This window comes from Mauremys reevesii, linkage group 1, assembly GCF_016161935.1.
Source record: "Mauremys reevesii isolate NIE-2019 linkage group 1, ASM1616193v1, whole genome shotgun sequence".
Lineage (NCBI taxonomy): Eukaryota > Metazoa > Chordata > Testudines > Geoemydidae > Mauremys > Mauremys reevesii.
This window is the reverse complement of record NC_052623.1, coordinates 264533293-264545511: the sequence shown is the minus strand read 5'-3', so window position 1 is coordinate 264545511 and position 12219 is coordinate 264533293. Positions and strand designations below refer to the sequence as shown.

The window sequence follows — 12219 nt, the reverse complement described above, 5'->3', positions numbered from 1 at the left end:
TATAGGGCAGTTTGTAAAAGGTATAAAAAGACCATTGTTCTTTATTAAGTTCTAGAGTTCTTAAGAGTAATTCCCATAGAACCCGATTTAATATCTATGACACCCTAAAGGTTTCATCCTTATTAAATCTCATAGGACTCTTCCAGAAAGACTAACTGCTTGGATTTGTCTTTTTAAATGAATGCTATTTAAATATTCAGTCCAGTTGTCTGTTTTTTAAAGAATTTGATAGAGGAGTGGAATTGGGATGGATCATGGCAGCTTGGCATACTTTTCTGTTCCAGAATCGAAGCTTCTCTCTTTTTTTTTTTTTTTTCATTTAAAGCCTCCATTTTCAAAAGTGACTATTGATTTTGAGTGCTTTTGTTTTTGGGTCCCCATTTTGACTTTGAAAGGGCCTTATTTTTATAAAGTGCTGAGCATCCAACTTCTGAAAATCAGGTTCCTTTAAAGTATTTCAGGTTGGGCACCCCATATCACTAGTCTCATTTCAAAATGTAGGCCTACATCTTTAACCATTGTAGTTGCAAAGAAAATGTGTGAACCTAATGTAGTTCAGTGCAGTGATGTCTGCCTGAGTCTACAGACAGTCTGAAACGTTAGCTCTGAGAGAGATGTGAACTGCCTTATTCGTCTGATCGGAGTGATGACTCTGAAACCTAACGATAATTTAAATGCCAGTGTTGGCTGTTTCACAGCTGGTCAAAGAATCCAAAAAGGCAAGGGACAATCATACTGTAAAGTTCTGCCCAATCAATTGTAAGTGGCTTTTTTGGCACCTTGTTCTATGACTCAAATAGGTGTGGCTTGGGAGAATACCACTACTTTTTTCCCTCACTCCATTCAATCTGTGGTTCAGTTGTGCCAAGACCGGGCTCCCAGAACTCATTATTCTCCTGCTTTGCAATAAGAAATATGGAGTACAGCACCTTTACGCCCGATGTTTGTTTACAGCTTCAGAAGCAGCTGTCCGAGCTGGATGAGGATGACCTGTGCTACGAATTTCGTCGAGAGCGCTTCACCGTCCATCGCACTCATTTGTACTTTCTACATTATGAGTACGAGCCTGCCTCAGACAGCACTGATGTAACTCTGGTGGCTCAGCTCTCAATGGACAGGTAGGGAAAGCTCTTCTATTCTATAAGGAAATCAGAAACAGTGAATATCTCCTACAAACTCCAAGAAGCTGCCCAGAATTTCAGCAGTGCCATGCATGAGAGAGAGGAATATCACATTTTAATTGTGAAAATAGGGGACTTGCACTCTTGAATGAAGAAGAGTACAAGCAGGTGTTGTACAAGCATCCACTGTTTATCTATACCAGGAACTGAGGTGCATTGGCAGAGCTGCATGAGAAGCTGAGGTTTGGAATAGCAGAGGTTACTTCCACTCAGAACTGTGTGGCATGGTTTATTTGTTGTGATTTTATAACAACCTATAAAAATTAGGAGAACAGTGTACTGGATATTGACACAGTACAAGAGCTGGTCAAAATGTTCAGCATAAAAATAGTCTCATTTGCAAGTGCAATTTCCTCGACCCTAACATTTTCCTGTGGAAAATGTCAATTTCAATCCTTTTTTTTTAAATTTTCTCATCAGGAGAATTGAAACAAAATATTGTTTCTAGTTGACATTTAGAAATGGAATGTTTTTTCACTTTGAAATGTCAGTTTGAAACAAAAACATGTTTTTTCAACATCTCAGATTATTTCATTTCTTGGTAAAAAATTAAAGTTTTCATTTTAACATTGATGGTTTGAAACTTTTCAGAATCTATCATTCTGCTAAATTTTACAATATTTCAGTTTTCTGTTCTGAAGTGGAAACTAATTTTCTGAGGGATGAAAATTCCATTTGCTGACCAGCCAGTAGACAGTATGTGTCTTGTCTAATTCCAGCAATTGCAGTTTCTGAAACTTAAAAATTAATATTAAAAACAACAACAAAGCCCACCCCAAAATCAACCCCTTGATGGTACTTTATCCAAGTCAGTCTCCATTTTCTTGCAGTTTTTAGTCTGAGTCTGCTGCCATGCCTTGCTCTAGCTGCTATCAAAATGTGTTACAAGAGGGGGAAAACACCACTTTAATATGAACAGGCAACTGATGCTGCATTAAGTGGAGCACATATAGAACACAACATGACACATGCACGACACCTCTTTTTCTCCAGCAGAAGGTCAGCACTATTCCAGGGAGGACCAAAGGAATTCAGATTGACAAAACATTTGCAGAATATTATAAAAATAAATACAGTCTAATGAAAGTGGCACCACTTAGCCATCTCCTCGGCACTATATTCTGCACATTCAGCTATGATTTGCCATGTTCACCAGAGCTTCGTGTATTGATTTTTAATTTAAGAAACACTTAATTTCTTAAGTGTTTGCAAACCTTTGAGTAAAAAAAAACAGACTCTGAGTGAATGCCACAATAAATTAGTAAAGCTGGTATGTGTGTGTTTTCCCTCCAGAATTTAATTCAAAAGAATGAGCTGCAGCTCTGTGCCATTTCACTGGCAATGATGCAAAGTCTGATCATCTGTTCTGGATCCTCACAGGGACACACATTTTAGTGATAGACAGAGCTGCACGGTTTTATTCAGAAAGTACACCCTTTCCAATGCAGTGCAGGAAAAATCCTTCCATGCTTCATTGGTGTGTTGTTATAATTTATTGATTTGGGTTGAAAATACTCTCTTTCAGCTAAAATCAATAAATAATATCTTACCAAAGCAGCATTTAGCTGTTTTATTTTTCCCTCATGTCTTTCAGTTGCTGCCTTTTTTATCTTCTTTAGCTGCTTTTATTAAGCTCCTCTATTGCAGTTATTGAGATTTGTGAATAGTGTCTCAGATAGAGATAGACATGTACATAAATGATACACTGTATGGTATACACAGGGCCGGCTCTAGGTTTTTTGCTGCCCCAAGCAAAAAAAAATTTGGCTGCCCCCCCACCCCAGCCCTGGGCTCCCCCCCACACTCCCCTGCTGCCCCAGTGCTGGGCTCCCTCCTTTCCTCCCCACCAGTGCCCTCCCCCCACCCGCACTCCCCTGCCCCCACAGCCCTGGGCTCTCCCCGGCAACCTGCACCCTCCTGCTGTCCCAGCCCTGGGTCACTGGTAACTCACTCCCAGGGCGGGTCATTCAGCAGGAATTTTGGATGTGCACAGAACACAGACAGGATTGGTTCCCATATGGTTACAGAACTGCAGTAAAGTGGAACAATTATCAGCTTGTGTGATTGGAGGATATCTGGATGCATATTATAAGGCTGTCCTACATAAATGAAGAAAAGTTGAGATGCCTTTATTATTCTTTTGTTCCACTCTTTGTTTCTATGGGGAATTTGCCAATGCAATATCACTGTCTTCCTTTTAAACAAATAAAACTTTAAAAAAAAAGGGCAATAGCTGTTGAAAATAGCAATTCCAGTCCTAAAAACCACTGGGAAGCATTTCTTGCTGCTTCATTTCTTATCCTACTTTTTCTACAGCAAGTTACAGTGGATCAGTATATTTGATTTGGGAGAAATGAAGTAACAGCTGCCCAAATTGAGCTTGAGCACACCTGAATTTTGAGGGTGTTCAAATCTGGAAGGCAGGTGCTAGATTCCATTTCTGAATATTAACTAAATCTGGAAAGGAAAAGTCAATTTCTGTTTCCATGGCTCAGAAGGATTAATTCAAACTGGAACAGGTTCAGGGAAGGGCTACTAGGATGATCTGAGAAATGGAAAACCTGTCTTATGAAAGGAGACTCAAAGAGCTTGGCTTGTTTAGCCTAACCAAAAGAAGGCTGAGGGGAGATATGATTGTTCTCTCTAAATATATCAGAGGGATAAATATCAGGGAGTGAGAGGAATTATTTAAGCTCAGTACCAATGTGGACACAAGAACAAATGGATATAAACTGGCTATCAGGAAGTTTAGACTTGAAATTAGACAAAGTTTTCTAACCATCAGAGGAGTGAAGTTCTGGAACAGCCTTCCAAGGGGAGTAGCGGGGGCAAAAGACATATCTGGCTTCAAGACTAAGCTTGATAAGTTTATGGAGGGGATGGTATAATGGGATAGCCTAATTTTGGCAATTAGTTCGTCTTTAAAAAAAAAAATTCTTAAAAAAAAAAAAAACTACTAGTGGTAAATATGCCCGATGGGATGTTAGATGGGATAGGATCTGAATTACTACAGAGAATTCTTTCCTGAGTGTCTGGCTGGTGAGTCTTGCCCACATGCTCAGGGTTAGCTGATTGCCATATTTGGGGTCAGGAAGGAATTTTCCTCCAGGGCAGATCAGCAGAATCCCTGGGGGGTTTTCGCCTTCCTCTGCAGTGTGGGGCACGCGTCACTTGCTGGAAGGTTCTCTGCACCTTGAAGTCTTTAAACCATGATTTGAGGACTTCAATGGCTCAGACACAGATTTGATACAAGAGTGGATGGGTGAGATTCTGTGGCCTGCATTGTGCAGGAGGTCAAACTAGATGATCATAATGGTCCCTTCTGACCTTAAAGTCTAAGTGGAAATCCTTCTACATGCCTGGTACTGTATCTAAAGCTGCCAAAGTCCCCTAGCAGAGCCTCCCCTCCCTTACTTTTCATTTTAAATTCTAGTGGGATCCACATACCTCCCTTCCTAGGCTTCAGATAGAGAGGGGCACTGTCCATTTAGTCCACCCAATTCCTTCTTTGTGGGCTGCAAGGTGAGGTCACACAAGTATCCCTAATGTAGTCTGAGGAAGTCTTCTGAAGGGGATATCTGGGGCAAAGCCTTCTACTCCTTGGGCACACTTGTTCCCCATTCACAGTGCCACCCCTTTCGACTCGCAGCATGGCTCAGCTACCTCACTCCCTACTGCTCCCTTTCCTGTTGATAGCTGCCAAGGGTATTGCTGGGAAATGTAGTTCTTCCCTGCTCCAGGGCTGGCTCTATAGGCAGGGAGCTAGGCAAGGAACAACAGCTCCGAGGGTCCCGTGGTTCCTCAGCTCCCATGCTGGATCCCCAGCTGTTCCATGGCTCCGTTTCTGCAGGGTTGTGAGAGGGGAGGAAGAAGTTTAAAAAAAAAAAAGGATGGCCAGAATGACGCCCCCTGGAAATGTGCCGCCCCAAGCACCTGCTTGTTTTGCTGGTGCCTAGAGCCGGCCCTGGGTATACACCTGCATTATTCCTTCAAGCTATTGTAAGAAGAAAAGGGAACCCAAGTCAGCAGCTATCAGTGTCTCCAGATCTAGTCCCACTGGGGCTAAGACTGACATGATTGCAGAGATAGTTTATGGATGTTTGTCATGCAGGCTGGGGGAGAGGGAAGGGGAGCAGAGATACATTTTAGAAGTCCAAAATAGATGCGCATAGAAGGAGGCACATTCATTGATGTTTGATACTTGTTATATGTTGTCTTTCAGACTGATGTGTTCTCTTCTGGACATTGCTTGACTGCACCACGAGCTATGCAGGCATTATTCAGGAGTATACCTTGGCTAGACCACCTTTCTAAGGCACTGTCTGTCCTTAGCATTTAGCTGTCAGAAGCAGTGGTGACAGTGCAAGCCTGAAGTGCAGACAAAGAAAGCCACAGTTGACACCAGTTGAGTGTATTGAAACCGTAATAAGAGGGAGTCAAGTGGCAAAAGAATTCCTAAGGGGGAAGTTGATCATAAAGAAACAATCAAACAAACAAAAAAGAATTACAGTAAAATCCTCTTGACTGGCATAGTCCCTGTTGGAAACAAACGTACCAACTGATCATCTTGATTTGTCAGAGACTACATTGTGCTGGGAGATATTTACTTAATGAACTGCTTTAAAAGTAAGCATTGCACAGAGCAATTTTTTGAAAAACCAAAGAAACTATATTTCTTGCTTTAGAAGCCATAATTTGTAGATTTTAAGGCCAGAAAGAACAATTATGATCATCTAGTCTGACCTCCTGCATAATACAGGTCATAGAATTTCACTCTGTGATTCCTGCATCAAACCCAATAACTTGTGGTGGATCTGAGCATGTAATTTAGAAAGACACAACAGAGCTGGAAGTATTACTCCCGGGAGAATCCTGCACCAAAAAAAAAAAAATTCTGCGCACAATATTTTACAATTCTGCAAAATTCTGCACATTTTATTTGTCAAAATAACACGATATAATCACGAGTTTCAATTTATTTTGGTAATTTATTTCAAAATACCTGTCAGCAAGCATGGCTGTAACAATACAGACAACACAAAAGATTCAGAAAATGTTTTTGACCAATAGATTCCTTATTATACAGAACTTTGAGTAATAGTTCATTCAAAGTGAAATACAGAAACTTTTTTCCGCACCCCTCAAAGGCAGTGCAGAGGCTTGGGGGAGCCAGGGATAATGGACATCATCAGGCGTGCCGTTTAAATGAGTTATGTGTATCATGTATCCATTGCTTAGAGTCCTTGAAAGGCATTGCTCTGCATCTGTTCTCTGGCAATTTTCCCATTTAAGCAGGGGTGCCCTTTATCTGAGATCTGATTAATAGGATATTGCTGATTAATTGGTTTCTACTGTGTAGCAAAAAAAAAAAAGTATGCTTTTCTTTATTGCTTAGCTACAGTACAGGTTTTATTTATGATTCCTAAAATCAGTAGCCTAAAGCCTTTCACATACCTTTTAGATCTTTTTTATCGATCTCTGTTTCTAATACAGCTGCATGTCGCACCCTGATAATAACCTTTGTTTCAATAATAGATAAAAAGAAAATAATGCACCAGGTATGGACTAGTCAAGGTAATCTTTCGTATCTAGGGAAAAAGCTTTATATCTTCCTGGATGTCATTAGGATCACTCAAACCTGGAAGAAAAAGCTATTAAATAAAAATCAGAATTTATATTTTGCTGGTATGAACACATCATTCCTTTCTGCTACAAAGCTTAGGGAGATCGTAGAAGTGGGAAATTATTTCCTTTGATTACTATGATGCAGAAAACTTTTCTTGAGTCTTGTACGAATATTAATGGGGAAAAAAATCTACTGATGTGGAGATTTGGAAGGTAGAGTCTATTCTTGCTGATTCTGAATAGAATACCTGGCTGTGCTGTATAGCCTTATTTCACTTAACATTAACTAAAGATGCTTTCTAACCAGCGCCTGCTGTATTTTTAGGCGTTACATCTTAATCTCTATATGTCCCTCTAGAAACTGCCTGGAGTGTTTAGAGCATTTTGATCAGATAGGATTTAATTTAGCTCTGTGTATGGAATCTCTGTTTGGTGTTTTTGTCAATAATGTCGTTACTGGTGTATGAGTTTTAAAAAAATATTATACATAAAATCTATTTTTAAAAGTCAATGGCATAACAGCTTGGAGAGAAATAATTGAAAATTATACAAATTGATATTTTAAAGGCTATTTCTGTTTGAAATGTTTTCTGTTCATACTCTATGGTCCAACCCCTCCGCCACTCCACCTCCACACAATCCACATACCCCATCCCATTTCTGTAGAAGTGCCATCTTTGTGCCATTATCCTGACAGTATGTTTTCTTTTGGTCGGTAGGAATTTTCATAAAATGCAGTAATCACCCAATCCACCACATTGTATGACCTTAAAATTTCATTCCCTCTCAAAACCTTTTAGGATCCTGCCCTTCCAGGGCTTTTGTAGTTTTATAGCAGGCCAGGTGCATTATGGGCTTCTACATCTGTTCCCTTCTACCAGCTGCTTGAAAGGAGCTACAAAACCTTACTAGCTGAGGTTACCTTGACTTCAGTGGAAGATGAGAGCCCTCAGAATCACCTTGGATCATAAGGCCCCCATCTGTAAGGGAAAATACACAGGCAGATCCCTGCACAGAGCCCCACTGACTTCAGTGGGACTTCACATAGGTGCAGGAGTCCACCTGTACAGGCCTTCATGCAGCATCATGCTCCATGGCAGGAAGAGTCCTAGAGCCGTCCGTTTCCCTTTTTTGATTCTTCCCCTTCTTCTTTCAGGCTCCAGATGCTTGAAGCTATCTGCAAACATTGGGAGGGTCCAATCAGCCTGGCACTCTATCTTTCTGATGCAGAGGCCCAACAATTCCTGCGCTACGCCCAGGGCTCGGAAGTCCTCATGAGCCGACGCAATGTTGGGTACCATATAGTGTACAAGGAGGGGCAGTTCTATCCTGTGAATCTCCTGCGGAATGTGGCCATGAAGCACATCAGCACACCATACATGTTCTTGTCTGACATTGACTTCTTGCCCATGTATGGACTCTACGAGTACCTCAGGTAAATATAGGTGAGGCTGTTCACGCACTCCCCTCCACACACACAGTGAAACAGTTGGGTCAGGCCCTAAATGGAGCATAATAGCTTCAGATTTTAGAAATGTGTGAACACCAAGCAAAGGAGAGGAATTATTTAGGGTGGCAGACGGGGCTATAACTAGACGTAATTGGATGAAGTGAAGAAAGGAGAAACTGAGACACAGTGGGATCTATTAGACTGCGGAATAGTTCCAAGGGAAGTGGTGGAAGGCCCTCATTACTTGGCAATTTGAAAATTATATTGGACCAAGCACTAGTAAATGTGTAGTAGCTTCCTATATTAGCAGAGAGGTAGGCTGGGTGACCTATTAGGTCTTTTCCGTCTCTAGTGTGTAGGAGTCTAGGATGTCTGTGACAGAGGAAACATGCAAAATGTTACTGAAGTTGTTCTCCCCATGAGGTACTATTAACCCAGCACTGTACCCTGGAAATGGGGTTATGATCCAAGCAGGTTTGATATATAATTGCAAGACAAGAGCCTGCCAAGGCAGAATAATTAGTGTACTGAAATTGGAAGGGGTGACTTGAAATTGTATTGTATAGTAATGAATGTGAACGCACTTGACTGAGCGAACTCTGGACCTCTGATCATTTAACACAGCCTCCTTTAATGGAGACTTTTTCCTTCTGCAAAGAGAGGCTGACCACCAGAGCCCAGTGTGTGAGGCAAGGAGGACACCCCCTGGTCAGACAGAAGGATTTCAATTCCTTAATCCCTATTGAATCTCATTTTTCCATCTTCTCTCTTAACAATTGGTAATGTTTGATCAAAGTCATCCAACAAGGGTTCCAAGTATGCAGATATTCAGTTTAATTGCACAGGCCCGGGCTCTCTGAATATAAAGAGACATACACATTTCAGTGAAGGAGGGGAGGGATAGCTCAGTGGTTTGAGCATTGGCCTGCTAAACCCAGGATTGTGAGCTCAATCCTTGAGGGGACCATTTAGGGAACTGGGGTGAAAATCTGTCTAGGGATTGGTCCTGGTTTGAGCAGGGGGTTGGACTAGATGACCTTCTGAGGTCCCTTCCAACCTTGATGTTCTATGATGCAGGAAAGTCTTTGCTTCAAATTCACAACTCATTCAGGTTTTTTTAGTCTCACACAGACACAAAATGAGGTCAGCTGTTTGGTTGTAAAAGATCCCTGCACCATTTGGATGCAATCTGATTCCTACTTTTATCCCATTCACCTTGTAAATCTGTATATCGGTGTACATGCACTTAACTGCATTAAAATCAAGGGTGTTACACCCTCCGGTGTCAGCTATCACTTTAGCCCTATGTTTCTCACCTATTTTAAGAATGTTTCCTTCTGCTCTCTTATGGTGCAAGAACCACAAAACAGTTCTGCTCCTGCCCCCAAGATAACCCTCTCAGGAAACGCAAAGGGATTATTATTATTCGCTCTTCTTTTCTTTGGTGCCTATGTCTCATATGATACATGCCCCCTGCTTTCTGACGATTGACTTCCAGTTAGAGCTCTGAACGTGGCCCCCGTGGCTGTGACATTGGCATGTGTTCCAGAGAAAGCACTTCATTCCTTCCCACTGCTCAGAGGCATAGTAATGGAAGCCAGCACTAAAAGGCAAGAAGAAAGGAGGAACAGGAGGATAATGTGGAGAAATATACTTGAGACACTGAAGGATAGAACTAATTTTCAGTGTGAATTTGCTTCAGATGACTAAATGGAGAGCCCCACCTAGTGGTGCCATTAGGAAGTGAGAAGATTTACACTGAATGTTGCAGCTGATGTGTGATGCCCCACAAATGTTCATGCACCTCTCACACCAGTCAGACTCTAATTGTAATTCCCTGTTGCTCAGGAAGGTCAGAATTTCTAATCTTTTACTTCTGGCCCTTCACAAAAGGGCATTTTGTGAAGGGCTTTTTGTTAAATAATGAGCAGTTTTAAGCAAAATAGCATAGCAAGCTGCCAGCCTGTTTTAAATAATGGTGACCCCCGTGTACTTCTTCAGTGGAGTTTATACTGGTACCTTCTGTGGGTAGTTGATTAGTAATATACATCTGAATGGCAGAAATTGTTCTTTAGGGCTGCCCATGCATGCATTCATTTCTGTCCCCCCACGTACAGTAATAATGTATGATGCTTAAGGCCTGGCTCTTATAAAGGGAAAGTCCCTCTGGTAATAAATTGATTTATCCATATTGTATATCTACAGCCTACCTGGTAAGGTGTATGGGATGAGGGGAGACGTACTAAAATAATGAATGTACGCTTTCAGAAACACCCTATGTCAATGACTTGGCCCAGGCTGGATTAGGTCTGGTCATTACTCTAGATTGGGGCGGGCAAACTTTTTGGCCTGAGAGACGCATCGGGTTTCGGAAATTGTATGGTGGGTAGGTTAGGGGAGGCGGTGCCTCCCCAAACAGCCAGGTGTGGCCCAGCCCCTGCCCCCTATCCTCCCCCCCCCACTTCTCGCCCCCGACGCCCCCCCCAGTCTCCTGCCCCATTCAACCCCCGCTTCCCTGATGGCCCTTCCCCACACTTCCTATCCCCAGAACCCCACCCCTGACTGGCCTCTGCTGCCCCATCCAACCCCCTCCTTCCTGACTGCCCCCCGGGACCCCTGCACACATTCAACCACCCCAGTCCCCGCCCTCTGACTGCCCCAACCCCTATCCACACCCCCACCCCCTGACCACCACCCCGAACTCCTCTGCCCTCTGTCCAACCCCCCCGCTCCCTGTCCCCTGACCACCCCCAGAACTCTGCCCATGACTGCCCCCCACCGCCTCATCCAACCCCCCCTCCTTCCTGACTGCCCCCATTCAACCCCCCTGTTCCCTACCCTCTGACCACTCCGACCCCTATCCACACCCCGAACTCTCCTGCCCTCTATCCAACAGCCGTGCTGCCCTGCTGGAACCAGCCACACCACAACGCAGCACAGAGCACCGGGTCAGGCCGGGCTCTGCAGCTGCACTGCCCAACTGCCCAGAGCATTGCGCTGGTGGCGCGGCATGCTGGAGCTGCAGGGGAGGGGCCGGGGGCTAGCCACCCAGGCCAGAAGCTCAGGGGCCGGGCAGGAGAGTCCCGTGGGCAATAGTTTGCCCACCTCTGCTCTAGATGTATGTTGCCAGCTACTGGATTTGAGATTTTTCACAGCTGTTTATACAAGGTCATGTCAGTGCATTTGATCTCCATCAAAACTCTTTCCCCCCTCCCTTCATCTACTATACCATACGAGGAGAAAGACATGTAGAGTTCAGAGACTTTCAGTTTACAATACTAAAGTCACCTTTATAGTGTGTCCTGAGTAGAATTCTTTTGTCACCCGCAGCATTCGGTTATCTGTCACTCAGATCACCTCAGCATTGCCCCAAAGCCAAAGGCTCCTTTTTGGTAGCTGTGAGTACTATATTTGAATAGTCTTCGAGGTTTTTTAGCATGAAATAACTACACAGGTTCTTTCTCTAGAGCATCTACATCTGCAGTGGCTAGTGCGAAGATTCCCTCCTAGCTCACCTGGCTCAAATATACTCCTCACATCCACTGACACACTGGGAGTTTATATCCTCAATGTGTTCCTCTGGATTTATACTTGCCCCGCTCTAGTATGAAATGTGAATATTTTTGGCCGCCATGCACTGTGCATGGGGGTAACACCTCAGTGGGAGACAAACTTCACAAAGTAGCTGTTAGTTTTATTTGTCAGGTGTATTTGTTGGTTTTGCAGAGAGGAAGAATGATCTGATGGACTGAACACAGGACTGGGAACTCCCACCTCCTCCACTGACTTGTAAATTAGTCTTGGACAAGTCACTTTGGGCCTGGTCTGAGCCCCATTTGAGTCACTAGAAAGACTTCCATTCAATTCACGGGGTTTAGGATTAGGCTATTCACTTTTCTGTGGGAATGCCTACACTGCAATTGAAGGTGTGATTGTAACACAGGTAGACAGTCCCATGCTAGC

General features: G+C 43.2%; 1 protein-coding gene across 5 annotated transcripts in view; it reads left to right on the top strand.

Annotated features, from left to right (window-relative positions):
* The window catches only part of LARGE1 (LARGE xylosyl- and glucuronyltransferase 1), a 360789-nt gene that overhangs the window by 329245 nt on the left and 19325 nt on the right, over window positions 1-12219 (top strand). For all 5 annotated transcript variants that reach the window (XM_039494588.1, XM_039494577.1, XM_039494568.1 and 2 more), the window contains 2 exons: window positions 955-1118; window positions 7963-8241. In XM_039494588.1, the coding sequence (XP_039350522.1) occupies window positions 955-1118; window positions 7963-8241 (443 nt within the window). The remainder of the gene's footprint in view (window positions 1-954; window positions 1119-7962; window positions 8242-12219) is intronic.